This window comes from Aspergillus tanneri (genome assembly GCF_003426965.1).
Source record: "Aspergillus tanneri strain NIH1004 chromosome Unknown AapTan_7_pilon_pilon_pilon, whole genome shotgun sequence".
In the NCBI taxonomy this organism is placed as follows: domain Eukaryota; kingdom Fungi; phylum Ascomycota; class Eurotiomycetes; order Eurotiales; family Aspergillaceae; genus Aspergillus; species Aspergillus tanneri.
The window spans coordinates 389,231-417,065 of record NW_022984634.1 but is presented as its reverse complement, the minus strand read 5'-3'; the positions used below and the strand labels follow the sequence as shown (position 1 = coordinate 417,065).

The 27,835-nt window shown below is 48.6% G+C and overlaps 8 protein-coding genes across 8 annotated transcripts; 3 read left to right on the top strand and 5 right to left on the bottom strand.

Moving 5' to 3' along the window:
- Positions 1-482: 482 nt before the first annotated feature.
- ATNIH1004_006745 (SGNH/GDSL hydrolase family protein) lies at positions 483-2,348 on the top strand (the record flags this gene model as incomplete). Its single annotated transcript, XM_033571372.1, has 10 exons — positions 483-678; positions 744-750; positions 808-844; positions 918-970; positions 1,023-1,147; positions 1,309-1,375; positions 1,454-1,547; positions 1,613-1,669; positions 1,743-2,009; positions 2,067-2,348. 10 exons carry the CDS (start codon positions 483-485, stop codon positions 2,346-2,348), a joined length of 1,185 nt encoding a protein of 394 aa, XP_033424687.1.
- A 483-nt stretch (positions 2,349-2,831) lies between these two features.
- Positions 2,832-4,430, bottom strand: ATNIH1004_006744 (uncharacterized protein; the record flags this gene model as incomplete). The annotated part of the gene is made up of 2 exons (XM_033571371.1): positions 2,832-4,097; positions 4,146-4,430. The coding sequence occupies 2 exons, from the start codon at positions 4,428-4,430 to the stop codon at positions 2,832-2,834; spliced, it is 1,551 nt and encodes a 516-aa protein (XP_033424686.1).
- A 322-nt stretch (positions 4,431-4,752) lies between these two features.
- Positions 4,753-5,967, top strand: ATNIH1004_006743 (M24 family metallopeptidase; the record flags this gene model as incomplete). The annotated part of the gene is made up of 1 exon (XM_033571370.1): positions 4,753-5,967. One exon carries the CDS (start codon positions 4,753-4,755, stop codon positions 5,965-5,967), a length of 1,215 nt encoding a protein of 404 aa, XP_033424685.1.
- A 403-nt stretch (positions 5,968-6,370) lies between these two features.
- On the top strand, positions 6,371-9,775 carry ATNIH1004_006742 (uncharacterized protein; the record flags this gene model as incomplete). Its single annotated transcript, XM_033571369.1, has 3 exons — positions 6,371-7,762; positions 8,019-8,252; positions 8,330-9,775. 3 exons carry the CDS (start codon positions 6,371-6,373, stop codon positions 9,773-9,775), a joined length of 3,072 nt encoding a protein of 1,023 aa, XP_033424684.1.
- A 103-nt stretch (positions 9,776-9,878) lies between these two features.
- Positions 9,879-11,724, bottom strand: ATNIH1004_006741 (uncharacterized protein; the record flags this gene model as incomplete). Its single annotated transcript, XM_033571368.1, has 3 exons — positions 9,879-10,688; positions 10,757-11,433; positions 11,571-11,724. The coding sequence occupies 3 exons, from the start codon at positions 11,722-11,724 to the stop codon at positions 9,879-9,881; spliced, it is 1,641 nt and encodes a 546-aa protein (XP_033424683.1).
- Positions 11,725-13,538: 1,814 nt separating this feature from the next.
- On the bottom strand, positions 13,539-15,423 carry ATNIH1004_006740 (uncharacterized protein; the record flags this gene model as incomplete). The annotated part of the gene is made up of 4 exons (XM_033571367.1): positions 13,539-13,748; positions 13,794-13,986; positions 14,315-14,700; positions 14,932-15,423. The coding sequence occupies 4 exons, from the start codon at positions 15,421-15,423 to the stop codon at positions 13,539-13,541; spliced, it is 1,281 nt and encodes a 426-aa protein (XP_033424682.1).
- Positions 15,424-23,764: 8,341 nt separating this feature from the next.
- Positions 23,765-25,275, bottom strand: ATNIH1004_006739 (uncharacterized protein; the record flags this gene model as incomplete). Its single annotated transcript, XM_033571366.1, has 4 exons — positions 23,765-24,623; positions 24,698-24,806; positions 24,872-25,001; positions 25,084-25,275. 4 exons carry the CDS (start codon positions 25,273-25,275, stop codon positions 23,765-23,767), a joined length of 1,290 nt encoding a protein of 429 aa, XP_033424681.1.
- Positions 25,276-26,248: 973 nt separating this feature from the next.
- On the bottom strand, positions 26,249-26,707 carry ATNIH1004_006738 (uncharacterized protein; the record flags this gene model as incomplete). Its single annotated transcript, XM_033571365.1, has 2 exons — positions 26,249-26,488; positions 26,564-26,707. 2 exons carry the CDS (start codon positions 26,705-26,707, stop codon positions 26,249-26,251), a joined length of 384 nt encoding a protein of 127 aa, XP_033424680.1.
- Between the last annotated feature and the right edge of the window lie 1,128 nt (positions 26,708-27,835).

The following is a 27,835-nucleotide window of genomic DNA, read 5'->3' as shown; positions in this document are numbered from 1 at the left end:
GGTCATCGATACTGATCCTTGAGCAGAAAAAAAAAAAAAACAATACAATGGCCCGTGGCAGGATGGGCTTTGAAGTTCTGGCCAGCTTACCAAGGATATTTCATCCAATTTAAGTTGCGTTTGCAAATATCAGAGGCATAATTGTAAGGATGTTAGAGTGCGTATGCGCACTGGCCTGTTGAGTCAGGCTTTATGAATTGGTCACCCAACGTACCGGGATCTCAGGCTTCTTTTTGCAAGGGCATCTTGCTCGACGGAGGGCCAGACCAAACATTCCCAGCAGATCTGCATTCGTAATTACAATATATCCCTGGATTCATCAGTTGCACCCCTTGCGGAATGCATGAGCGGCCAGCACAGCACAATGGGTTCACATCAGCTCCTCACTTCTTACTTTATAGTTGCTGAGAACACCTCGAGTTGAAGTGATGACCATGTCCTGTGCACAGTAAAAAAAAATTCTCACAAAATTGCACCGCGCGATGCTTTGTTTACTTTTGCTTTCCTGCATTCCACTTATCCCTGCCGTAATAGTCCAGAATGGGCAGTTGCGCCTCGATGCGTACCCTGGACAGGCACCTTTGCTTACCACTGCTTGGGATCTGTCCTGGAAGCATTATGAACCCAACGCGACTGAGATCGCGTACAAGGGACGATGGGATGGCGATCATATTTCATGTAAGTAGCGACGCTTTTGGCCTTCAAATCCAGTACCAAAGCAGCCACTAATCCGTCAAATCCAGGGTGGTCGTAAGTTTGCCGTATCCAGAAAAATCAGACGTGATCGTGACATTATTGCCACATCAGTGCTCCCGGGATTCAGCTGGAATTCACTGGACAGAAGGTGTGGATACCAGTTTAGCTCCAGCTCCTCTCGATATTGAGATGGGAGTTATATGACCTAACAGATGGCGTAGTTGGCATTGAATTTTGGTCAGTACACTAACCATGGTGTATTGGTTGCATATCGGTATACTTCCTTTCTGTGCTTCACCTCAATTTGACGGCTAATTTCGGCAAAGATTGGGAGGGTTGGAGTGGCAGTTTGCCAACGTGACGGCTAATTCTACCTACCAGTTTATTGGGCCATGGAGCCCGGGAATCAACCAGACCACCGTCACGGAGAAAAAGCCTTTTGAGCTAAGAGGTAAGCGGGAAGTTTACTTCATATCTGGCTGGAAATGACTCAGTATTTGATAAATAGTCACCAATTGGGCCCATGGATACGTTACATCCCGATCCTTCCCATTGAGTTGTGTTGTATAAACGCTGATAGTCACTGCACGATTCAACTCGCTGGTGTCGCAGTTTCCGCAGACGGAGATCTTTACAGGCCTAAAATGAGCACTAAGACCCTTGAAATCATCGGAGATTCGTATGTAGGAGGACTGTGCCGCGTCCCAGGGCGAGGGCGGAAAGAGTGATGTGAACGCTCGCTAACAGTGCACAACAGCCTCAGCATTGGCCAGTATGCCACGTATGAGGGGCTCTCTTCGTGGGCGTATTATCTTGGCTCGGGATTGAAGGACTTTGACTACTCAATTAGCGTGAGTTACGCTGGACGATAGTCCCCCAAGGCAAGGCTCCGGTATAGCAGCTTAACTTGACTCAGGCATACTCGGGTATCTGTCTTCATGACCGGGAATGTTGGGGAAATCCCCGCGGCCAGGTTGGTCCTACTTACGCATCTGGAACCCCTTTCTCCCGAACCCAGAGAAAATTAAATAGCATCTGGCATTTAGACGTACCAATGGCATCATACGTGTGATTCCTCGCCGCGGGCCCGAGAGATTTACGGGAGCAATCCACCGAAATGGGATTTTCGAGCACATGCGGCAGCTGATCTAGTCATCATCAACCTGGGGGCGAACGATGACCTGAATGGAGTACTGAGAGAAGAGTTCGAGAGGAGCTACATAGAACACATAAATGAAGTTCACCGGATTTGGCCGCAAGCCCAAATCATCCTTATGGCATGTCTTGAATTGTCCCGTGGCTCTGTGCCTTCCGTAAGCTAACTGCGATGGCGTCCGGTATAGTCGCTATGGGGTGACTTTATTTTGCAGGGAACAACCTACGTGCAGAAGCCCCAGCTCGTACAGGAGATCCAAAATGTTTATCAATATTTCCAGGATCTTGGGCACGACTATGTGCATTATTTTGACACGACTGGGATCCTGCAGCAAAATGATATTGCTCTAGAGTCACATTTGACTGACTTCGGCAACGTGAAGATTGCGAGCCATCTTATGCAGTGGATCAAGGGCAGATTTGGATTCGGCATGGAGACAAAGGGGGGTGAGATCCTACATGGGACACGGTACTGGAATACGGAATCGGATTATTGATGGGACATGATAGAGAGTGGATCAGTGGGGTGCGTATTAAATAAGAGAAATAATTGGGATGGTGTGACGGGCGATCTGGTCTTTTGCCTAGAATGCACGACTCGCCGCTTGAATGGAGAGCACTCATCAAGGACTTCTTCATCCATCGCCGTTAGAGGCGTTCCTGAGTCACGATCCGACAAGCTGAATGTGGCCTTTGCATCTCAAGTAGGAATAATAACACCAGAGACAGATGATTCTAGGCATTTCATATGGCTATTAAACGGTCTATCTATATCGACTACAAAAACCTTGATATTTGTCCAGGTGGTAAGCTCTCTCGGTAATGAACAATGGATTGGAAATTGAGCCTTCATCGACCAGTCTAACAAGGGCCATTGTGCCCGGCCCAGCCGACCATTCCGATTGTCTATGCTAGTTCGCCCCATTGCCTGGAGTTTGGATAAATCCTCTATCTACTACCTAACTCGATCGAAAAAGGAGTCATCCCCATTGCACACGCTGTCTTCGCCACCGCAGTCCCCAAACCATCACAATGGCTGCCAGTGGGATACATAGCAGACTAGTAAGCCCAGGAATGATGGTTAAGGCGTACCCCCTCCCAATATGTTCGATCAAAGGCCCGATAGCTGCGCTGGCTCCGGCGCCCAACAAACATCGGGTCAAATTGGTCACCCCCATTGCCATCGCCGGACGGTCCGAGTATAGATCAATAGTCAGAACGTTCAGGCAGTTGATGATCGCCGCCGCGGTATAACCTAAGAGGAACAGGGCGATGAGGGGCCCCGCGAGATGCACCGAGTGCTGTAGCATCCACCCGTAGGAAATAGATGCAGCGCACTGCATAGCTGCCAGTGGGGGCAACATCTCCCCGCGCGCCCGCTCCAGCGGAAAACCGGCCATCCCTGAGCCCCCCTCTAAGCTATTGGCAAATGACGAGCCTTGTCCGACGCGTCTGCGCTCATGCCGGCGGTAATTCCAATCGGTAAGTTTACCCTGGGCGTACGATGCCAAGATCCCGCCAATGCCAAAAGGCAGGAAGCACAATCCAACTTGCAGATCAGTCAGATCATAGATTTCTTTGAACAGGGATGGCTGGCTGGTGGTGACGGCCACAGTGCCGCAGAAATTGACCCCATTGGCCAAGATCACTAGGCCCACCCTTCGGTCCAAAAGGACTTGGAGAGAAGCCCAGGGGCCCAGAACGAGCTGAGACAATGTAATGTTGTCCACGGCAGACGCAGATGGAATGCGCGGTTCGATATGGAATCCATGGCACGGGACCAGATCTAGGAGGCACAAGCTGTAGCGCGGTGGCCGTCGAGAGCCGTTGCCCACAAGTAACCTGGAAGTCTCCGGGAGAAAAAGGAGCAGGATCAGCAAAAAAGCCGCGGAGAAGATGGCCAGAAACCAAAATATCCACGGCCAGCCCAAGTAATTCGACAGGATGCCTCCAAGGACGGGACTTAGGGTTTGACCGGCCAGGAAGCCTGCGAAAGTATAGCCCATGTAAACTCCACGCTCTGCCCGGGTAGCAATGTCGGCAACAACAGCACTTGCGAGCGAGATGGTGCTGCTGCTTCCAGCACTTTGCATGGCACGCAGACCCAGGAGCGCGCCATAACTTCTCTGTAAAGCTAGTCCCACATTAGACGCAAAATAAAGCACGAAGCAGATGATGTAAATGGGTCTCCGTCCGGAGCGATCCATAAGTGGCCCCAGCAGGGCAGGCGTCAGGCCTTGGAAGATCTGCATTCTGTAAGCTTCAGTATCGGTGCATCACGGGATTTCTCTTACCAAATACGTTGTCATGGACAGATTGATCAATGGAATACTGCGATGGAGATCCTTGGCAAGCTCGTTCAAAGCCGGAAGGTACATATTCGTAGCGAACGGTGAAAAGCATCCCGCAATGGATACTCCCAGAACGATTATCGCTTTGGTGATACGGCCATACACGCAGTACGGTTCTGCTTGTTCGTGAGCATCCTGGACACCGGAGCTAAGTTGGATTTGGCCTTTTGAATCCTCTGGTCCTGGTGCAAGGGACGGTTTCGGAGCGCTTTTTTGATTTTCTGCCATGACCGATTCAAGCATCGGCTAGTACAGGCAAACAAGTAGTCCGTTAACGCGGTGGAAGACTGAAGCCGAGTCACACAGCGGTGATAGACACGGGAAAAAAAAAAAAAAAAAAAAAAAAAAAAAAAAAAAAAATCCAACGACGCGCAAAAGGGGGCACTCGTCGTACCTTGCGTGTCTCCGCGTCCTTGGATGGATAAAGCATGCCCTAGCATGATGCCTCTCCCTTCCCTGCCCGCCCTTTAAACTCAAAACGACTCAGCTATGCGATCCGGCCCATTCTTTGCCCTCCTAAACTCTTCCTCAATTAATTACGAGCAACGCGATGGTGCATTTGGCAGCAGAAAGCAAGACGGCGAATCATGTGGCCTGGACCCGTGTTGCACGCCTGCGCAGCCAAATGGAAATGCACGGAATCGAAGCTGCTGTGTGTACAAAGCCCGAAAGTACCTTTTACCTATCAGGCTTCAATCCAATTATCTATTCGCACCCCGTAATAGTGATTGTGACCCCCCATCATGAACCTATCTTGCTAGTGTTTGTGATCCGCGGCGAACATGCTCAGGCTAGCGCCTGGACGTCAAGCATTCGACTCTTTGGGAGTTGGTCCAACATCAAAACCACGGCTGCTACCTGGCAAGAGGCCTTGGGAATTATCCTGAATGAGCTCGGCGTGACTCGGAAGAGGATCGGTGTCGAGCACGGGTCGATTTCCGTCACGCAATACAGGGAAATTGCCGAAACCGCTCCAGAAGCCGACCTAGTGAATATAAGCCCCTGTATTGACCTCTGTCGGCAGATCAAGGATGTCGATGAAGTCGACAATGCTCGAGTTGCTGCCCGGATTGCGGATGTCGGCATGGAGGCAGCTGTGGCCGCCCTGCGTCAGAAGGGCGCAACTGAACGGGATGTGGCCATTGCCTCGATGCAGGCCATGAATGAATACTGGGCCACCAACTACCCTGAAGTTGAAATCGCAGACTTTGGTTCCCCCGAAGGGGGCAACCACAATGGACTGACCACCTGGGTCTTGTCCGGCCCACGAAAGTCCTACGCCTGCGACAACCCCACCCCGCGAGCTCCAAAACCGGGCGAGACAGTCTCGGTATTCATCTGGACAGTATCCAACGGAATACATGCGGAGTTGGAACGGACGGTGTGCATTGGGCCGGCGTCGCTGACAGAAAAGGCGGCAATCAAGAGCGTGCTGGAGATCCGCGAGGAAATCGAAGCTCACCTGCGGCCCGGAATTCCCGTCAAAGCTCTATATGAAACAGCTAGGAATGGCTATATATCCCGAGGGTACTCACAGTGTCTCCCGGGGCGTATTGGGCATTCTATAGGGCTTGGCTCTCATGAGAGTGTTTCGATCAACGGAAGTTCGGACCTGATCTTGACCGCTGGAATGGTCCTCACGTTGGAACCTCATATCCACATCTTTGGGGTTTGTGGAACCCAGTTCTCAGATACTCTCCTGATCACTGAGGCGGGGTTTGAGTATCTAACGCATTTTCCTCGCCAATACCTAGAGGTTCAATGAAGCTAAGATCTATCTGGCTGGTAAGGACATGCATGGGCTCTCAGCACCGGACAAGGTTCATGCTGCAGAACCGGAAGATTGTAATGAGGCGTTTAACTTCTACTCAGAATCAAAATGGAATTACTTGTAGTGTCTCCTTGCATAGCAACCATGCCTAGTAGAGCTGTACCCTAGCGTCTTAAACCAGACAGCCACCTATCGCAGAGCCAGGTATACCAGGCCCCTAGACAAACAAATTGACGCATATATGTTTTTTTTTTTTTGGTGCAATGTACATACGTATACGTCGGACATCCACTTGCTATGTAAGGGTCCTACTACCCACTATCTAGTTGGACGTATATATGTCGATGCGCTGGCAGCCAATATATTTAGGACTTCAAAGGTCACTGCCAATACCAACATGGGCAACACCTCTAGTCTCATCGCAGGTCGGGAATGCCTGCTTTCTGCCGTCGGGAACAGTACAAGATTGGTGGCCTTCGGGGACGAGCCTTTGTTTCGAGTATCTGATGCGCTCCCTCGTAACCTGGAGTTCCCAGCCACTCCAGTGGCGGTAACATACCCTGATTCTCCCGAGCAAATATCCGACATCCTTAAATGTGCGGCAAGACATCAACGGGCAGTTCAGGCTCGGTCCGGTGGCCACAGCCTTGGGAACTTTGGGCTGGGAGGCACAGATGGGGCAGTCGTAGTGGACATGAGCCATTTTCAGCAGCTCTCCATGGATTCCAGCTCCCATAAGGCAACAATCGGACCAGGACTACGCCTGCAGGATTTAGCCCGGCAGCTAGCAGTCTGGAACCGAGCCATGACCCACGGCAACTGTCCCACGGTTGGAGTCGGTGGCCATTTAACAATAGGAGGTATTGGGCCCACTGCCCGCCAATGGGGATTGGCTCTTGATCATGTTGATCAGGTCGAGGCAGTCTTGGGAGACGGCCGGATAGTGAAGTCATCTTCCTTTCAGAATACCGACCTCTTCTTTGCACTGAATGGAGCTGCGCCGAATATCGGCATCGTCACCCAGTTGACAGTTCGCACCCACCCTGCACCTTCCGTGGCGGTAGAGTATAGCTACACGATAGATCTCGACCCGGAAGATTTCCAACAACAGGCATCCGCGTTTGCTGATTGGCAGACGCTCGTTGCTGACCCCAAGCTGCCCCGAAAGCTGGACATATCTCTGACCATCCGCGCCCAGGTCGTGTTGGAGATATCGGGAAAGTTCTATGGCACATTGAAGGAGTTTGACGCACTCGGCCTGGAAACCCGATTTAATTTCTCAAGGAAACGCATGCGTGTGCTCACGGGCTGGCCCAGCATACTGAATGCGACGCTCTCTGACCCTGGTTGGCGTTACTCCTACGACAAGACCATGGGAATAACCCCCAGGCATCCGCTCCCCGATCATGCCATCGTACAACTCTTACACCATTTAGCTAACGCAGATGCCGGTCCGGCCAGCTGGGACTTGACGTTTCGACTTGTCGGTGGTGCAGTCAACGACCGGCCGACCAATGCGACGGCCTTTGCGCATCGCGATGTGCTATATTGGATCACGTTTCATGCACGAACCAGCAGTCTTGGGTTATCATCAACCACATTTGGTTTTCTTGACCGTGCATATGACCTACTAAATGCTTCCCTACCCGGCCGTCGTCCAATGTATTTGGGGGACCTCGATCCTCGAATAGCCGATGCGCAGCCCATGTACTGGGGGCCGAATTTACTCAGGCTGGAGGAAATCAAGGGCGAGGTAGACCCCCAGGATCTGCTTCATAATCCGCAAGGGGTACGCCCCAGAAAGGGGGCATGAGATTGATTTTGTCTTACGTGCATCACAAATAGCGTATTATTCTATAAATCCATGCGTAATATTCACCGCTGTATGTATGCAGTACATTTGCCACGTCAGCCGCACATGAGATGAAACTCGAACAAGAAGTGAAGGCTATATATATAAATCAGGAGTGGTAGCAGGCCTGGATCCCTTCGCTCTGGAACGTCCGTGGTGGGCACGAGCACTGTTAATACTTCAAATGGCTAAGGAGGAGACAGAATTATCCCACTTCCTTTCTTCTTCATTGGATTATGTGATTGTCGGTGGAGGTTCAGCAGGGTTGGTGCTAGCCACCCGCCTGAGCGAGGATCCCACCGTCCATGTGGGCGTCCTGGAGGCCGGCAAGTCCCGAATCGATGATGAGAACGTAGACTCACCTCAAGGGATTCCAAGCCTTCTTCATAACCCTGAGTATGATTGGGCATTAAATTCAATTCCCCAGGTATCTTTTTATTGTCTTAATTCTCTCACACAGGGTGAGGGTCAGGCTAGGCTAATGCTTCAATCTTACGCATGCAGCCCGGGACTGACGATAGAGTCCATGTCCTTTCCGGTGGTAAAATGCTGGGAGGATCGAGCGGTATCAATTTCATGTGTTACTGTCAACCACTGGAGGATGACATCAACATCTGGGGTCAACTAGGGAACGTTGGTTGGTCTTGGGATGAACTCGCCCCATACTTCCAAAAGACTAGAGGCGGAGAGACAGAGCTCTCCAACGGCCACGTGGGCTCCATCAAAACATGCTTCCCCAGCGGGGACCTAGATATTGAGCGTGCTATGCTGGATGTCTTGAATGCGGCCACTGGCGGGGAACGACCAGGCTTCTATCGACCTCTTTCCGCCATCGAATACGGCGGGGCAAGCGAAAAGCCAACCAGAAGCTATGCCTCGACCGGCTATCTCGCACCCAACGTGGGACGGGCAAATCTCCATATTCTTTCGGAAGCCACAGTGTGCAGAATTCTGTTCGAGTCAGGGGCGCCGTTGCGCGCGCAAGGAGTTGAATTCTGCTACGGTGGAGCCGTCCACAACGTCTCAGCCAACGTGGAAGTCATCCTGTCGGCAGGGACATTCCATAGCCCACAGATCCTAGAACTATCGGGAATTGGGGACCCGGATGTTCTGAACGCAGCCGGCATCGACTGTCGACTGCCTTTGGTGGACGTGGGTAACAATCTTCGGGAGCATCCCATGGCAGTTGTCAGCTATAATCTCCGGGCCTCCAATGATACCGCCCCGCCAGAACCCTCCGTTTCACTCAGAGAACCAATTTCCACAGAATGCTTAGTCCGTCTCGTAGGGTTCCTGCCCTATGCATCTCTCGTAGCGCCAAGTGAACTTGACCATGCCGGGATTGCGGCCAATACGGGCCACAACCACAGTGTATACCAAAGGGCTCTGGCTAAGTTTCGGGATCCACAGCGCTCTCTGGTGCAACTAATCGGCCACCCTGGAGGATTTGGTCTTGCGGACAGTGTTCCGCGACATGCTTCCTACAGTCTTCTAGTGATTGGGAGCCACCCACAGTCTCAGGGCAGTTGCCATATCCTTTCCCAGGACCCCTTCAGAGCTCCTCGTATTGACCTAGGGATTCTGTCGCAACAGGAGGATGTCAACGTGCTTGCCGCCGGAGTGGCCTTTGCTGACAGCACTTTTCACTCTGAGCATATCGTCCACCACATCGCGGAACGCGCCTTTCCGGACCGTTCCATTGACCTCCAGGATCGAGACCAAGCTTGTCGGTTTGTACGGAATTCCGCTGTGGCTTTCAATCATGGTGTCGGAACCTGTTCCATGGGGATCGTTGTCGACGAACAACTGCGGGTGAAGGGAGTGAGAGGGCTGAGGGTGGTGGATGCCAGCGTCATCCCGCTTCACATGGCGGGGAATCCCATGTCCACGGTGTATGCGCTGGCTGAGCGAGCATCAGACTTAATTAAACTGGATACTGAAACGTGCTAGGAACTAAAGTAGCAGAAAGCAATTTATAGCCTACTGATCGTATTTTAGGTTGGGGGGAAAGGGTGGGGGAGGAACCCAATCCCAGAAAATAATAGACATATATTTATGCTGCAAACCGACTCCGCTTCCTCAACCATGGGCCGCAGTAATAGAATCCGTACATCCCCAGTATGCAGCCGCCTGTCAGCCCGGCAATCAAGGTCGTGCCTCTGGCTACGCCCAGATTCTCATATAACGGGCCGGACCACAAGATAGCGGCAAAAGCGAGGGTGGACCGCGCAAAGTCGTTCATGGCAAACAGGCTAGCCGAATACGGGGGATACGCCATGGCAATATACCCGAATATACTCTGCATGACCAGGGTCATGCCGGATATATTTATTAAGAACCCAATAGTGGGGACAATCCAATGGATCGTTGGCCGTGCGGTCCACGCGAAGATTACCAAGCCGATGGGCACCAGAAATGTCCCTATCAGTCCCGGGATGAGTCGAATCTCGGGCAAAATAGAAGACCAGCTACCCTGAAGATATGGGCGGTGCAGCCAGTAGTAAATGAAGGCAAAGTAGAAGGGCAGCACTAGAGAGGTTCCGACTAGAGCCGTGAGGAATATCAGGCCAACCTGACCAAGGTTCATCTGGTAGATATCCCCGTACACTCTGGGGAAGACTTCGAAGAACGAGTAAAAAATCCCATATACCAATGATATATACACTGTGCTGAACAAAATAGCTGGGTCTAATGCGTTGATTTTCCACGGAATCACGAGCGCCTGGATCAAGTTCCGCCAGAGGGAGATTGACCGCTGGTCGAGATTCGCGGGAGCTTGGAATGTTGATTTGGAGGTGAGACGGCGGAGACGGCGAGCACGGTAGTGCAGGACACATGGCGAATATGTCTCCGGGAGAAAACACTATACACAATGTACCGTCTTAGAAGAAAGCTCCTTTTTCGCGCGCAGGCGTCCTGATGTTGACCTACCAGAATGGCCAGGCTCCCCGCTGCAGCCCAGAGGACCTCCCACATGGACCATCGCCACCCTTTAACCGGAATACTAAAGCCTGCGATGGTCGGGGCCACCGCAGGCGCCGCGACGGCAGATACTGCCCAAGTATACAGCCCGTATGGAAAATACTCGTCCCTTGTCACGTCGGCGATGGAGGCGGCTCCAGTGGCCAAACAGGGCGAACCAAAGAAGCCCTGCAGAAACCGAATAACTAGGAATGCGGGAACACTGTTGACCATAGCGGCTGGGATACTCAGGAGAACAAAGATGGACAAGGAGAGCAAATATGGCGGATTGCGCCCGATCCAGGCCACTTCTGACAAGGGGCTAAATAGCATCGGACCGACTCCATAGCCCAAGACGTATATGGCCAGTCCTAAGGAGGAGACCGACTGTGGAACGTGGAAGACCCGAATAAACTCCTTTTCTGCTGGCGAGAAGATGGACGACGACATGTAGATCACAAACGTGTAGATGTTGACCTGCAGGTATACGAGCAGCTTAGCCGCCCACGGCCAATTCTTCGGGTTTTCTGCATCGTCATCGGTATACCAACCGACCAGGACGGTCCCATCGGTCTGAATTTCCGGTTCGATCCATCTGCAGCTTGGTATTCCTCTCGGTTTGTCAGAACTGCCTTCCAATTGCGAGTCTGTTACTTGCAGGACTATCAGTGATCGCCATCCCATCCCCTGAAGACTGTGAAAGTGACCAAAACGCCAAGCTTACAAACAGCGACACATGACGAACGTTTTTCTCCTCCCACAGTTCCTGCCTCTTCATGCCTACTGCGCCTGGGCCTGAGATGCTCTGCATTCGCCGCGGCCTCGTATGGAGCAGGTAATCGAAAGTCCGCCTGGTCCTCCGGCGATTGGAAGAGTCGACCACCTGACAGCCAGCCGACCGTCAGGCCAAATAATGATGTCCTCAGAACTCGCGCCATGAGCAAAGGAAGATGTTTGCTCCGCCACTGAGAAGGGCGAATCACTCTTCCATACTATTTATCCGATTCGACCCGTCCATACTTTGCCTGCCAACATGGCCCTCGAGGAACTCTAGTGGAATTTGGGGGGGTTTCAGCTTCCCTTACATCCCACACATAGCCAAACAAGGAATGTCCCATCCCTTACTCACTGTCTGGCACTTTCCAAGGAATCTTGTACATAGGCTAAGTAAGCTCCTGTAAGGGAACATCCATGGAGTATAAAGCATACGCGATCGAGGTATACTCTTACTAATATACTACACGCTTTTTTTTTTTTTTCTTTTTGTTTCTTTAATCTGCAAGGGCTTTAGAGCAATTGTAGGGGCTGCTAACTTAGGAACTGTAGTCTTCCTCAGGCTTTTCGCAGGCGAAAGGTCGCATCTAGCCCCCTAGAAAATATTTTACCCAGTAGTTAAGCCCAGTACGTCTATTCTCTTTTACCTTTCAGTAGAACCCGCCAAATTGGCTCCATGCTTCTGGCTTATCAACGAGTAGACCATTTGGTAGTGTCTTGCCAGATCTGCCATTGCTAATTGAACGTGTGACCATCATGCAATTGGGCATTTTGTTGCAAACTCAGGCCGCTTTACTATCGTTTATTGGCTAGATTTCATACATAGTCCCACTATATAGTTGGGGATAGTTGATGTAGTACTGTACTTGGGCTTGGGATTGCCATTTTGGGAAGGAAGGACCATATTAGCCCGTGTGAAGGATTATGACAATATAAAGGAATTGAATCAGTAACGCAAGAGGTGGAAGAAGGTCATGACTAAGCTTACTGAGCGAGCTCTACACCGTGGACAGACTGTTAAGCGGTCTCGACTGTCCAGAAAGAAGAATGTTATGAATTTAGGCCGACCTTTAGGAAGGGAATATCCCATCTCGTGCGAAGATCAAGAAGGAATTATTTCAGGATATTAAAAGTTTAGGAGGGAAATTCCTATATTTTTATTTTTTTTAAAGGGATTCCTATTCCATGGGACTCCATCATACAAACAGGACCATAATTTTTAGGTATATAGGAATGGGAATATCCCATCCCAAATCCTATATAATGGGAATCCCTTTCTAAAAGTCTTGGCAAGGAATGGGAAACTTCTGGGACTCTCCCTTTAATACTGTGGTACTCCGTATACCCAGTAGACTTGTTAGGCCCAGCCCAGGAAACCCGGGCCGAACCGGCCCAACCCGCCAAGAAAAGGGATGGGTTATTAACTCCCCGGCACACGAGGCCAACAAAGAAATCATTTCGTACTATGAGCAGTCAGTCAACCAATCTAGCCCCGAAATTTTTACTGCGCTCACTCTGGCTAAGTCTGTCCCGTAAGTACTAGCAAGCCTTACCCCTCTTCTGCTACCCATGCAATAAGTATTGAATGGCAATATTTGTCATGCGGAAGAGGAAAGTGGCATGGCAACAACTTATGGGTTGAGATTGTGAGCTTCTCCGCGGGACAATCAACGCCCATTCTATTGCATGATCTTCCTGATCTTCGCGAGTAAACGAGGACACGGCTCAGTCAAGTCCTGTCCACTCCGTAAGAAACCCAATCCAAAAAACCCATCACATTTCATTGTGACTGGCAAGGATGATGACAAGGATACCTGCAAGTTAGAATATTTATACAGCCATCTCTCTGTCCCCTTTACTTGTTGTCCCTACATATGCAAGCATATACCACATCGCAAAAACCATCGCAAATGCCCAGCTCGCTATTCTGGAGACGTTTCTACAGGGCCATCCTAGCATTAAATGCACCATTCCTTCGTCACCTGAGTTCTCCATCGTGCGTAAGGTGTGGAATCTGGCTCGTCCAGACACCCCGCTTGCCTTCGTTCATCCACAAAACGCAGAGGATGTGAGAGTGCTGGTTCAATTTGTCAAGTCGAAGGGTATTAATTTTACCGTCCGCACAGGCGGACACAATCTCGAAGGCCGAGCCCTCGTGGAGGGTGCCCTCGTTATTGATCTCCGAGCGCTTACAGGCGTTAAGGTTGCTGAAGATTTATTATGAAGGCTCTACCCTTGCAGTGTTGGATTCGAATGTTTGTGCTAGGGCATCTGATGAATTCGCCGAACTTGCGGCCGCGTTCCACAACGTCCTGAGTGGTCTGGCCGCGATCTGGATGGTATTGACTGCCCAGGTTTTTTGCGGCGTTGTGAGGTTGAAACCGGGGGCTAGTTTGTCACATGTGTGCGCTTTTGATTTCGCATGTCTTAGAGAAAGTCAAAGAAAATTTGCCGTTGAAATTATTAAAACTACATTACAACCGATACCGAAGTTGCTACTGAAGTCTTCTCTCTCTTTTTCAGCCTTGTACTCCAGTACACCTGAATAGATCCCTGACTTCTTCCTGGAAATTGAGCTGAAAATAGTCTCATCACATCCGACCACAGAAGTCCCTGATCCTTCCTTAAATCCACCAAGAGATCCTCTTCCTCGGATGACCATGGCATCCCTTTCCTCGAATTCTGCTTGGCCCCGTCGCTTTTATCTTGGACATTCGCTGCCCTTCGAGGTTGAATCCGGCGCTTGGTTCTTACGCTTGCACCTTCGACTTCACAGGCATTAGGTGGAATGTTGCTGCCGCCGTTGGGGTTCGATGTGCAGCGCGGAAGTGCTCCTTTGAAAAGCCATGAAAGAAACTGTAAACGCTCATCGGCGGGTAACGGTAAGAAATGGGAGCAAAGGCGAGTGAAAGACTTTTCAGTTGGTTGCAACATGGTGGTATTGGTGGTGGGGGAGGTTCGAAACCGTTTGGAAGGCCCTCTCTCTTCGTGCTGTTGGATGGTCGCTTTCGGGAAATAGTGGACTTGTCGCTGCCATTGACAAGGTCGTGTTCCCCCTGGCCACATCTGTCATCCGCGATGCGAAGCTGTTGATTGTGGTCGTCGGGATAAGGACTGCCAGCTATATGAGGCAAAATATTCTGGCTAGTTAATCCCTCGCTGGAGCCGAAGGGATAATCAATTGTAGCTTGTAGAAGAGGAGATTCGGGATATGAATAAGCCTTCTCTTGGCAAATAGGTCCCATACCGCCACTTAAATGGCAGCTTGGTGGAGCGCACTGGCTACCATCGGATTTTCATCGCTGAGGATGACTGGATCAATCGGTGTTTGGTTCGTCTGGAAGTATGCAAAACTTCTCCAGGATACTCACACTGTCCGAGGAAGAATCCCCCTCTACCGTGCTCTGAATTGATGGTGGGGATTCAACGGAGCCATCTGCGGCATCCCGGAAGTCAACCTGGGGAGCTGCACTTGGGGTTGGGGAACTGTGGCGATGCTCTTGGGCTTGTGAAGCAGCAAAGACGTTGAGGGGATTATCCTCATGCGGTCCGTCAGATACTGGAATGTGTTCCTCCCTAAACCGGCGATCGGAGCTCAGTGGAGTGCAGGAGCGGATGCTGCTATGCACACACACCTCATTTGGTGGTCGAGCAGGGAGCGGGTGCTGCTTTTCTTGATGGTGAATGAAAGCCTTCTTCGCAGAGGGGCCATAATGCGGTGGCTGGGGGAGGGTTGGACAGTTGATGATGGAGACGGGATTTGCGCGTCGGGAGTTGTTATAAGAATTGCGTGATAAGTGTGGTTTGCGGGGAGGGGGATTCCATGGTATAAAAGTGTTAATGTGAAAAGTAGTATTTGCCATCTTGCCGGGGATCGCACACGGTGAGAGGGAAGAGGAAGAGCAAGGGAAAGGGGAGAATATGATTGCAAGTATGGGATAGTTGGCTGTGAGGTGACTGTTCCAGGGCTTCTGTCACTCCGTTTATACCTCCTCCATACTCTCTGATGCAGGAAAGAGGTGTGGTAATACAGTACAAGGATCGGACACTATCTGAATTGCTCCAACCACTCTTCTTTCTTTATGCGGAAGCCGGAAATTGGAGAACTCCAAAAACTCTGATTCCCGTTGGATTCACTTACACCAGATCCTCTACCCTCCCATTCAAGGCCCACCTGCTGACGTGTCCATCTCATTAAAGAGCCGTGTGATACGGTTGCCGCTACAATAAGCTCAGCCACAAATCACGTCCGAGCATTTGCAGTTCCAAGAAACTCTGGTTAGATAAGTCACCCCGAGTACATATTTTGGGGCCGATCCAGGCTGCAAGCATCGACAGGCTGAGTCGAGAGCTGTGCGGGATTTTTGCTATTGGATGATAGACATAGCGAGGATCCCAGGAGGAAAGGATGCATCGGGGTCGAAAGATAATGAGGCTGAGCGAAGAGATGCGACTGGACAGCCAGGGTTATTTTGAGTGGAGACAGGGTCACAAAATGTAACAGTTGGCAGGTCAAGAACTCTATTCGTCTCCGACTTGGAAGTTCGGGTGACAAAAACCATAGAAACATTGGGGGAAAAAAGGAAGGGGAGGGATAAGGGGAGTGCAGAACCTCAGACTCCGAGGTCAGCATACAGTTCCTTCATCGTGGGATAAAATTGTCAAATGCTTCATGCTCGCCACCACGGAAAAAAGAACAATAAGGATGAGACTGATGGGCAGATCCTGTCTTCGTCAGTAACGCAACGAACATAAGCCGTAAAAAGTAATCTCCAGGTCAGACGACGCGTCGTCGGCAACTCCGTTCGTGGGAAATGAAAACGGGGGCTGAAGGAAAGGCATTTGACAAGAAATGGGCAACCGTCGGATAAGACGGCAACACTCGAGAGGGGGGCAGTGCAGCTGGCCCGAGCGATGAGAGTGGGAAAATAGAGAACAGACAGTGCGTGGTCGGTCGAGGGAGACGGCGGGTTTATATAGATCGATGGAGTTGAGGCGGCAGGGACAGGAGGCGCAAAAGCGGCGACGGTCGGCGAGAAGCGGCGCTATTCCAGAACAGGTTAAGCACCATACTGTCTTAGGTAATAGCGTACCGGTAGACGGCAGGCGGTCGGAGGCGGCAGGAACACAGAGCAATGGGAGCCGTTTTCGGCGGCCCGTTTGCCGTCTGTCAGAATACGATATTATGTCTAATTATAAGCTAAGAATACTTTCCCAACCACTACATACTAGTTAAGCCCCCCAACTACACACAACTACTGACAACTAGCTACAACCAAGGGAAACCAGGACTCACTATTTATAAAACCCACGACTCTTCGAAGTTTACATTAATAAAAAAACTCTGGTCCGCTATAAAATCTAGAGTTGCACGGAGGAACCGCAAAAACCGTCGCAGCGGTGCGGATTCGGTCCCTACGAAGTCATAATTCTCTTCTATTCAAGGGCTTGGGCTTGGGCGAGCTGTCATATCTAGATGGGTGACTAAGTGAGGCTACGTGACCATACCAAATACGTAGGTCTCTAGCAGAGTTCTGCACGACGTTGCGAGTGCCCGGTATGGGGCTCAAGCACTTTGCAGGTCCTGCCCTCTACACTCCCCCCCTTCCCTCCTTGTACAGGCCAATTGCACTCCTAGATATCTAACGCAACTATATCCTTAATATTGCGGGCCGGCTCCACGATGGGCGAGCATAGCCCACCTATTTAATGAGATATTTAGTATTCTCCCTAGTAGGCTACTGGCGTGTAGCTAGTATAGTATTCTTCTGCCACCCATTCCTTCGCAGGAATGATCATAACAATATGTCGACCAAAGTGGGCCAATATATTATCCATTATTCAGCATCCGCTCGGTCCGACTTTATTCCTTTATTTTTTCATCCTTTATTCAATTCTCCTAAATAGATTCAGATAGAGACCTCAAGAGACCTTATCCTTTCAATCCAGATCCATATTTTTATATGATCGGTGATACTAGCTCATACGCGTATTCAGCTGACCGACACAATATTACTACTCCCACCGCAATATGAAGAGTACCTTTATCATCTTCTCCCGTACATTCAGAATGATATTTAGGCCTTAGTCGAGCCTTATCTCATTGGATCCCAGGTAGGGAACGATTGACTTCCCCTTTTCGCGTAGTCAACTTTTGATTTCTTTTCCCAGCCTCATTTACCCCTCTTTTGTCACATGATTCAGGCCATTTACGGCCACTTTATCTAACACCTTTAACATACGCAAACCAAGAACTTTGCATCATCATTTAATATTTGCAGCAAGGGTCCATAGTGAATACTAGATGTCCCTTAACTACAGCTTTATACAAGATTATAAAGTATCTTAACTTCCCCCAGCTGGTTACGGATAGTTTGTGGGTTTGTCGACAGTGGGATGAAGTGTCGCCACCCCTCAAAGTCTCGTAAGGTCGACCATACATTCCTGCAAGGATACGTAGGATGCCACAATGTCATATTGACGCATACTTCTCCCGCAAGCCTACGCCATTCACTGCGTCAGGGACGTCATTTTTAGACCTTCCATATCCACTCCGCCGCTATATCTATATTCTAACGGGATTGGTTCGCTTCTGTCCCATCAATCTTAACCAAAACGGACTTGATGTTCGTAAATACCAAGAATACGCAGAATACAAATGCTTCTATATAGCGAGGCGTTTCCATGGCAGGCACCTAGATGTTGACTATATTACTCGCTGTACCTGTCCACCACTGCCTATTTCATTGCTCTATGTCTCGCGGACTATATCGAATGAAGCATCATCTATTTTGTATTCGGAGAACAAGTTTACGATCTGTCGGAGCAGTTCCCGGGGCTTACGGCCATTACAAAGGCTTAATACGCATGCACTTCACTCGTTACGATCTCTTACTATTCTCCTAAACAACTGCTCATGCGTCTTTAAATATGGGCGGACTACTATCCCGGTCATGTTTGCATGTCATCCCCTTTGTCGGAGTCATGGTCTCCATGATAAACCACTGGGAAGTGTGGCTCGACAAGATCAGGTAGTCCTGCAGGAATGGCAGAGCATCGTCCAAGTTCTAGCAGCGAATATTCACCCTCGTTCTCTTCGTCTAAGTTTTATTTGTGATACTAAGGACTTCCAAACTGCGCGAGGCATCGTTGAATCTTTAAGATGCCTTCCCTTGCTTCGTGAATGCTCAATTCGCCTTGGGCAGAACCCAGACTGGTCAACCTACTCTCTAGCCCGATCCATCAGTCTTCAGCTAATAGGCCAAATACCCCAGAAATCCAGCCAACATACCACACCTCACCTGCCTGACGAGATTTTGGAGCATATACTGTCCTTTACCGACCTTGTGGCTCCATTTCAACTGGAATGGTGTCCTGTTCGGGGCTTAGTCCCCTTTGACTGCTGCAAGACATGCACTGATTCTCTCGAGGGCTGCTGCTGTTCCTTCTACCATGCAGCATATGCAACTGGGTGCACCTGTTGGAGATTGCCCCTTTCCCTTTTTCTAGTCAGTAGGAGGGTACATGAGATCTCCACTTCAATCTTTTACTCTAAAAACACATTTTTTATCCCTACTATCCGCCGCAATTGTGTTGCATATTTTACACAACAGTCACCCACGGCTCCGGCCCTAACCACGCAGTTCTTTAACAGACTTCCGTCTAATGCGCTTTTACGTCTCCGCTCTATCACTGTAGCCTTCCTTGACTTTGGGCCCCAATCTGTGTTCACTCACCGTCAAGCCATGACAGATTGGAAACAAGGCATTGATATAATGAGTCAAAAGCTTGACTTCTCGAATTTTACTCTATCACTTCAAATTCACACTTCCACAATACTAATAAGTCAAAAGTCAGTGGAAGAGTGGCTACAAGCCTGTCATATATTAGTCCGGCCCTTACTTTATCTAGACGGGCTCCAGAGGCTCTTTGTTTATCTCCCTGGTGTTTATGGCCAGGGACCACAGTATGAGACCGTGCTAGAAAGGGCTGTTCTTGGGGATAACTATGATGCCATGCAACATGGAAAATATTATGCGAAGACTCCGGTATGGTATAATGGCTACAGCCAGGAAGGTCCGGTTTTCCAAGCTGATGGGCGGAAACTCTGGCCTCCTAATTATTTTGACAACTCATTTTTTAGTAATGATTTTTAAATCATATACCTTTTCTTTGGGAACTTTTGCCTGACTAAAATTATTCGTTGATGGATGAATGAAAGCTGGGTGGCAAGGACTTAGTCTTCCTATTAAAAAAACAGCGTTTGAAGCCAAGAAGAGGAGGCCAACAACCTCTGAGTAGAAGATTTATATTTGGTGACTCGTTTAGTGTATTATTTTACGTAGGACAAAGATGCATGTTAAGGCTATTCTAGGAAAGTAGCGTTTTCTTGGTGGCCTGATTATTGCTGAAATCTGTAACATAGATTTTGTCAGTATAAATACCTGTTGACCTGCTCGCTAAGCGTCTTGACCAGTATACAGCCCATGGATCTATGAAGGTCTGATTCTTCTAAGCGAATATTGGAGGCTAAATACATAAGATTAGGGGTAAAGTTGGAAGACGAAAATAACTGAATCGGGAATAGCGGTATCTAAAGTTGACATTTTGCTACGATTTGTGTACCCCTGGTCATGTAAGGTGCGACGCCGTATAAAGTGAGAAGCCGTGACAATACATCAAACAATACTCTGGATCGTAGAAAAGCAGCCTTTGGCCTCGAACTGAATTAGGAACCACTTTTAGAGTGATAAAACTTAGTTGCACTATAAATGAAGTTATTTATGCATAGTGTAAACTGCCCTCCCTTCACATAACTATTTCCCTGCTCGGAAGAAAAACTGTCTTTTAAACAAGACTTATTATGTTAAGCCGCTGTATTTCCTGAGAATAATTTATTCCTAGTGGTTGAGCGAAGCTTACTTATACAGTACTGTGATCAAGTATCATCAGTGATTTTATGTAAAGTCCCATTTTTAACTGCGAACATGCTTAGCCCATACAACTGCGGCACTAATATTTTAGGGAACCGGCGATAGTGCCTGTCTTGGCAGCAAGGATAACTATTGGCGAGATCTTGGAAACACTGCGGAAAAATGCTGTTTTAACATTTATGTCTGGTATATTAAGACACACTTTTAGATTAGAATTGGAGATCAGAGCGAAAGCCCCAGACAGCGAGTGATTCCTCCTCTACACTTTCGCAGTTTTTATACCTCTGCAATAAGCTCTAGATCAAGTGAGAAGCGGCAATCGCCATTGTTGGTTACAGTAGTTAGGTTAACTAAATCAGATGACTCATACTTAGGAAGGTTATTGTCAGATAAAGCAGATATACCATTATTATGTACAAATTGTAACAGCGCTACTTTTTGTGGTCTAGTGGTATATCTGACAGATATTAAAGCCCATGACTCACTAAAATCTCAAGCGGAAGACTTACCTCCAAAGTACTGTATACCCATTTTGCACCTAAGCAATATCTGCTTTGCCATTTAATGCTTTATGAAACTCCCAGTCGACATTATATTTCTGATTTTGGACCATCTTGGTCCTCAGGATTTATTGTCTTGCATTCGTACCTTCCCGCAGTTTGCTCCTCTTTTATCATCTCAACACACCAAAAGCCACGATGATAAAGGAAACACAATCTTACATCTGCTCGTGATGGAAAACGACAAGAATTGCTAAACATCCTCCTCTGCGATAACAAGAATGTTGATGTGAATTCAAAGAATTTATGGGGGCAAACACCACTTTTTCTGGCACGACGGAAGGAAACTCTATGGCTGTAAAACTTTTGGTGAGGAGCAATGAAGTTATAATAGATGAAGCAGATAATTTCCGGAGCACACCCCTTTCAGAAGCTGTTTCATACGGACATATTGAAGTTGCTGAGTTGCTGCTAGACCACGGTGCATCTGCTAGTGTGACTGATTCCTCGGGACGAACGCCGTTGTCATATGCAGCCGCTCGTGGTCATACGCATCCCGTGACTTTTCTCCTAGGGCGGCCTGGTGTCGAAGCAGACCATAAAGATGATAGTCAGCAAACACCTTTGACACTAGCAGTAAAAGAAGGGCAATTTGAGGTTGTAAAGCTGTTAGTGGGAAGGGATGATGTGGAACAAAGGATTGCTACAACAGTACTCCATTTGCATGGGCCGCACAGCCATTATGCGAGGACATAGAGTCTTTACTGCAAATTGCAAAACTTCTCTTAGGGAGATATGATGTAGAAGCTGATTCCAAGTATCGTGATGGCTGGACGCCATTATCACACGCTAGTGAATTTGGCTTTATTGGTTTGGTTAGGCTACTTCTGGAGCGAGATGATGTTAACCCACAATCGGCAGACCGCGATGGAAACACGGTGCTCGACTGGTCAGGCAAGAGTTTCCCTAGTAGGGTGGTATCAAGGCTCCTGATGGAAAGGACAGGGGTTGATAGTGCCTGGTGGGAGGATCCTCCATGTGGGGATGTGAAGTTGAGTCAGTTGCAGGATCTAGAATGTAACTGTGAATATTACTGCGAATGCCCTGACTTCAGGCCATCATAGCCGTGATATCAGGGATCATAAATTACTTACATCTATAAATGGCCAGAAACTGTTGCACGAAGTGGTGCCGATGGCTAAAGGAGCATGAAATTGCAGTTCTGAAGTTTCAGATTGTATAATTATCTATCAGCAAGGAAATATTAAAAACTTACGCCAATCTTGTCTGAAAGCAGCTGGATACCTGAATAAAACCTGGGGAGTCGTTTCTTCCCTGGGACAAAAGCAATGATTGGGCGTGGTGTAAACTGATATTTTGCATATAACTATATAATCTGTTTCTTAGTCAAAAGAACTAATGCGGCTAGCTGTCCTGACCATACTCTACCGACAGTTACTGGTCGTGCTAGTGCCATTGTGTTCCGCTCACGTAAAGTTCGTGACCTCTAGGACGTGGCATGTCGCATCTACGCGACCGTCACTCTGATGGCACGGTGTATCTCAACTGAGGCGTGCGCCTAAGAATTCCACTGGGAGTACATGCAAGGCTGGCTCACTCACCGTTCCCTTCTGTTTAGGTTGTGATATTTGAGTTATCATCCGGTGAGCTCAAGAACATATTCACGGAAGAAATTGAAACATTTAAGAAAACTAATTTGAAGCATATTACTATTACAGCCTCTTGAGATTTGTACTGCGGTATATTTGACTCGAACCCTGACTTCTTCCTGGATATTGCTCCGAAAATAGTCTCGTCACATCCAACTAAGGCAGTCTCCGGTCTCTTCTCAACTCTGCCAAAAGACGCTTCCCCCACTTGAACACGGGATACCCTTCTTTGAGTCTTTCTGTACGATATCGCTATCATCCAAAGCTTGTGCCGCATGGTGGGGCAGATTCCGGTGGCGGGCTTGCCTCATGTCTCTGCTTTCTGTCTTGGCTGGGACGCTGGTACCTTCAGCTTTAGAGGTGCAGTATGACAGAGCCCCTTTAAACAGCCAGGACAGAAACTGTAACCGTTCGTCTGTTGGTAGTGACGAAAAGTAAGAGCGGAGGGTGGCGAAAGAAGTCCCAGTTGGCTGAGGCGTAGCAGCAACTCGAAGGTGCTTGGAAGGCCACACATTGGATTTCTTTGTCCTGCTGGTCTGTCCTTTGCAGGATTAGGACTGATCGTTGCTGTCACCATGGTTGCGTTCCCTTCGGTCTTCAGGGCAAATCGCCTTGGTTCCACAACTATCATTCGTGAGACGGTTGTTTGTTGTGTCCGTAGCAATTTGAAGGCTGAACAATACAGGGCGAGCCAATCTGGTTGATCAGTCCTCTGTTGGAGTCGATGTGGAGATTATTGGCTGTGTTTGTAGTATTACTGTTTAGGATCGCGCAATGAAAAGTAAAACGTGTCTTGAAAATTTGCCATGAGTGTCCGGGTCTATTGTTTATAGTTGAGCAGAAATCTGTGACGATACTATTCGTGACTGAATTGAAAATTTGCCCAGATGTCTCTATTATGGTATATAGCATCTATTTGTTTGTGACTATGAGCTGCTGCCCTGGCTGGTCATACGGGGCCAATGAGCCAATACAACAATTCATTACAGCCATAGATATAGCATTCAATGTTTTATACAAACGCCTGTGCGTTAATATGCCCTAGAATCACGTAGATATGTTAACATGATATTGCAGTATCACCGGTGCACCTTGTAGTATCTACAGATGAGGTTTCGTAGGTCGCTTGACATTAACAGGCTCCTTTATGTACTTCATCCACTGTGTTGATAATGCCATCCCGTCACGGTCCGACTTTCCACAGTTATACTCACAATCAAAGAACCCTTTCTCCTTGCGGTACCTTTCAATCTCCAGCTCCAACCAGCCAGATAAAATGCGCGCAGTGTAGGACACTTTCTCGAGGGGCGCCAGGTGTGATGTGCCGGGTATAATATCTGCTCGCACACGTCCCGCAGCAACGCCTCCATTGCCTCCAAGCCCTGTACCAGTGCGCTGAAGCTTTTCCCGTCTCCGGTCGGGGATGTTAATGTGACTTTTGTCCCCAAACACGTACAAAGTCGATGGCCGAACATATGGAAGGAACTCAAACCCCAAGCAGGGCCAGGGGGAAACAGTAACGTAGTCGCGGTTGTTATTATCTCCTTCTTTTCCTGCTACAGCAACATCTGGGCCTAGGAGACGCTCCATTGGGTCATGCGGGTTATCAACCCCGGCTCGTGGAGTAGCATTAAAGCGCAGATACGTCCACGCTTCTTGCGCCTTTGTTGTGGTAAGTGTCACCGCGCCTGGTGATGAGCTGGGGTAGAGAGCAGTAGGGGTAGACCGAAATCCAAATCGAATATATTGATTCACTGCCCTTTTATCCCATTTGCGCCAAAAAGGATTATCCCGAATATAAGTCTCCGCAGCTTCCAGGGACGGCCACAAATCCGGTCGAGTACTTGCCCAAAGCGCTGGACTTCGCCCACCGAGTTTGCTTGGACTTTTTACTTGGATCATAGGCTCCAGAAAGATTAGCGTATGGAACAAGCGAGGATGCATTATGGAAAGATGAACACTGGTGTATTGGTTAGCGCAAACGAATAGCTATGCTTGGGAAGGGAAACGAAAGGGAGATAACGGGGTACGCACAATTGAGCGCAGCTGAAACTATGTGCAACTCCCACGATCGGAGGCTGAACCAAATCTCGGAAATGGTTCACCATGCATAAGAGATCTCGGGAATGGTCAAACCAGTTCGCTATTAGGCCATATTAGTATAGATCCTGTAAGCAGACTAAACTAAAAATGGGTGCTTAAGCTAACGGTCATAACCAAGAATCCGCTCGTTTAATACTCCACTGGCGCCCTGGTGAGAACAGTCTGCGAACCAGATGGCTTTAATCTTAACGCTCGTTAATGCGAGGAGCTCATCCCAAATAGGCTCATAGCATTCCTGTAGGACAAATATTAGCACAATGTTGGATCCTAATTCTGTCACTCCGCTAATTTTCCTTTCAGGATAACAGTCGACTAACTTTGGGGATTCCATTTGCATGCCCAGCAATAATTGTAATGTCGTCCGGACCGGGGTTGAGATTGTTGAGCGGAATATATTGCTTGACAGCCAACTGCAAGGGAGGGTTGTCCGTCTTCACAGCATGGGGATATTCTTGAATAGACTGACAAGGGATGGCGTGCTCTATTACTTTGAAGTAGGAGGTTGACATGATGGCAGCCGTACTATGAGTAGGAAGAGAATAAAAATTGGTTGACTACTGGGAAAACTATAGTACACCGAGAGGCTTAAGAACAGCTGGTGGTGCCGCTATGCCAGTCCTTTAATAATATTTAATGCTTCGTTATCGAGCTACTTATGGCTCGTCCGCTGATTGGTTTCAATTATGCGCTGTGCTAATATGACCATCAAACAATGAAAACTAGATACAGATCCACAGAACCTAACCTACGTAGTAGTCTCATGTGTTTGTCCTTTGTAGTAAAACACATATGCCTTAATTTCGAAAGACCCTGTCAGCTTCCCAGTCAAGCCGTGGCGCCAGGCCTATATTCTCTTCTGCTGCTTTAAATAGAATTACGAATGTAGCTACAAATAAGCTTGTGGGTTGATATCTGAATAGACAGAAAGTATATATACTTATCTAGTTCTATAGTATTGCCCCCAACCCTCACAACGACATTACTAAAGTCTTATGTTTATTAATAAAAGGAAGAGCACCATGTGCTTATTGGTGTAGCATCGCCATTGAAATATTTGGTGGTTGATTGGTTCGCTCGTCTAATTAGTTTCCACCAAGGCTATCCACCAAGGCTGCTGTTTCTTTCCAGTTCCACCTCATCCTGTACTTTCCACCAGTTTCCCCATTCCTATTCCGAGTAATAGTCATGCATAATCCAAACTTGACAGCCTTTTTAATGTTTAGTAAGATTTGCCTACCAGACACATGGCACTTGGACCATCTAGGATTGAAGCTGACATAGTAAGCTGACATAAATGGTAAGCTGACTGAACTACATCGGCAGAGGGGTCAAAATTCTCCTTGTCCATAAAATTGGAGTAGGCTGCCAGCTGGCGCGGAATATCGTCCTCGGGATAGGCCATAAAACCACCCCATATATTTCTGTATTCGTACACCTTCATCGTAAACCAGGTAACAACACCAAAACTATTCAATCCGCCCTTCAGGCAATGAAAAGATCGGGATACGAATCCTTGGAAACATTGACGACCTCGCCACTTGCTAGAACCATCTCATATAGCAGTACGTTATCGCAGCCCCATCCTATAGCGGGACTGAGTGCGGACACGCCGCCAGTAAGGAACCCGCCTGCGCCTACGGATGCATCTCTTCCACCAGCGACAGTGATATTCAAGGGGTCTAATATTTTGTAGACTTGGTCCCAGGAGGCTCCTGATTGGATCTGCACCATAGATTGGCCCTTACTTAGTTTTACGTCGTTCATGGTGCGCAGATCTATTGTCACTCCGCGCTAGACGTTGGCGGCCCCTGCAGAAAGCATGTGTCCCTGGCTGCGAATAGCGAACTGTTCGCCGTTCTCGCGGTGAGCGCGGGCCATAGTCACGACAATAGTCGACACTTCATTGGCGTTGGTTGGCTGAACTACGCAAGCCGGTCGCATGTTCTGTTCTTGGAAGCTGGAGTATGACAAGAGTGATTACTTGTATGGAGTTGTGTCTGGAGTAAAAACTTTGCCTTCTAGCAGGGAGGCCAGCTGATCGCAAGATGTTCAATGCTGAGCAAGGTGAGACCGCTTTCTTCCAGCTCCCCAGAGACCTAGCGCACCAAGGGCGTAGATTACATAGGACGACATGGTGAAATGGAGTTTAGTGGAAAGGCGTAGTCAGAGTAGGATGAGTGATGGAAATGGACAGAAATTTATATATCTAGGGCCATAAAAATCGGGTTTTGGACACTGGTTCACCGAGTTCCTATCAACCCCCGCCTCTTGTGCATTTTATTTGGTGATGTATATACAGGGAATAAACGACAGGGCCAATCACTGGTTGGCTATAGGACAAAGAACTTTCGCCCCTTTTTATCCCGGCCGAGCACAGCGAGGCCCGATATTATTTCCGATAAATGAGGAATGCAGACCGGCGCATCTGTATACCCTGGCATAGTAAACACAAGTGTTGTATATTTGGTTACCATACAGACGAGGGTTCTACCTTTGCTTACATCAGTTCTAGAAGACCCGACTTGTCGCCTTTTTTTAAGGCAAATTATCCAGTCTCCACTTTAACAACCTCGAGAAAATTCATCCTGCCTACCCTCGTAAATCTCAGCTGCCAAAACATGGCGAATATTGTCCATCAATTTATGCAGCCTGCGGCGACAGTACCTTCACATGTCCTGGTATCAAAATACTAGTTTTATGGCCGACCACTTCTCACTCAGCAATGTATGGAATTACTGGTACAACATCCAAGCGCGCAGGCTGATATCCGATGGTGTTGAGGTTCCTTATATATTTGAATTAAGTGCTATCTTTAGAGTAAACTTTGCTGGAAGCAGCGGGACATTGACCTACGGCAGTTTCAATGCTGCTTTTGTGCCAGTTATCTGCATTATTGGGTATAGCAGAGGCTCAGGACTAGCCAGAAATTCCACCTCCACAAAGCGTATTGTGTACCAGACCACAGTTAGCGGAGCATACAACGGGGTGGCCACAATGGTCGAGCAGCCATAATCATACGCAATGGATGGTATGGCAGCTGTGTAGATGGATCAGCAGCCAGCACGGCTC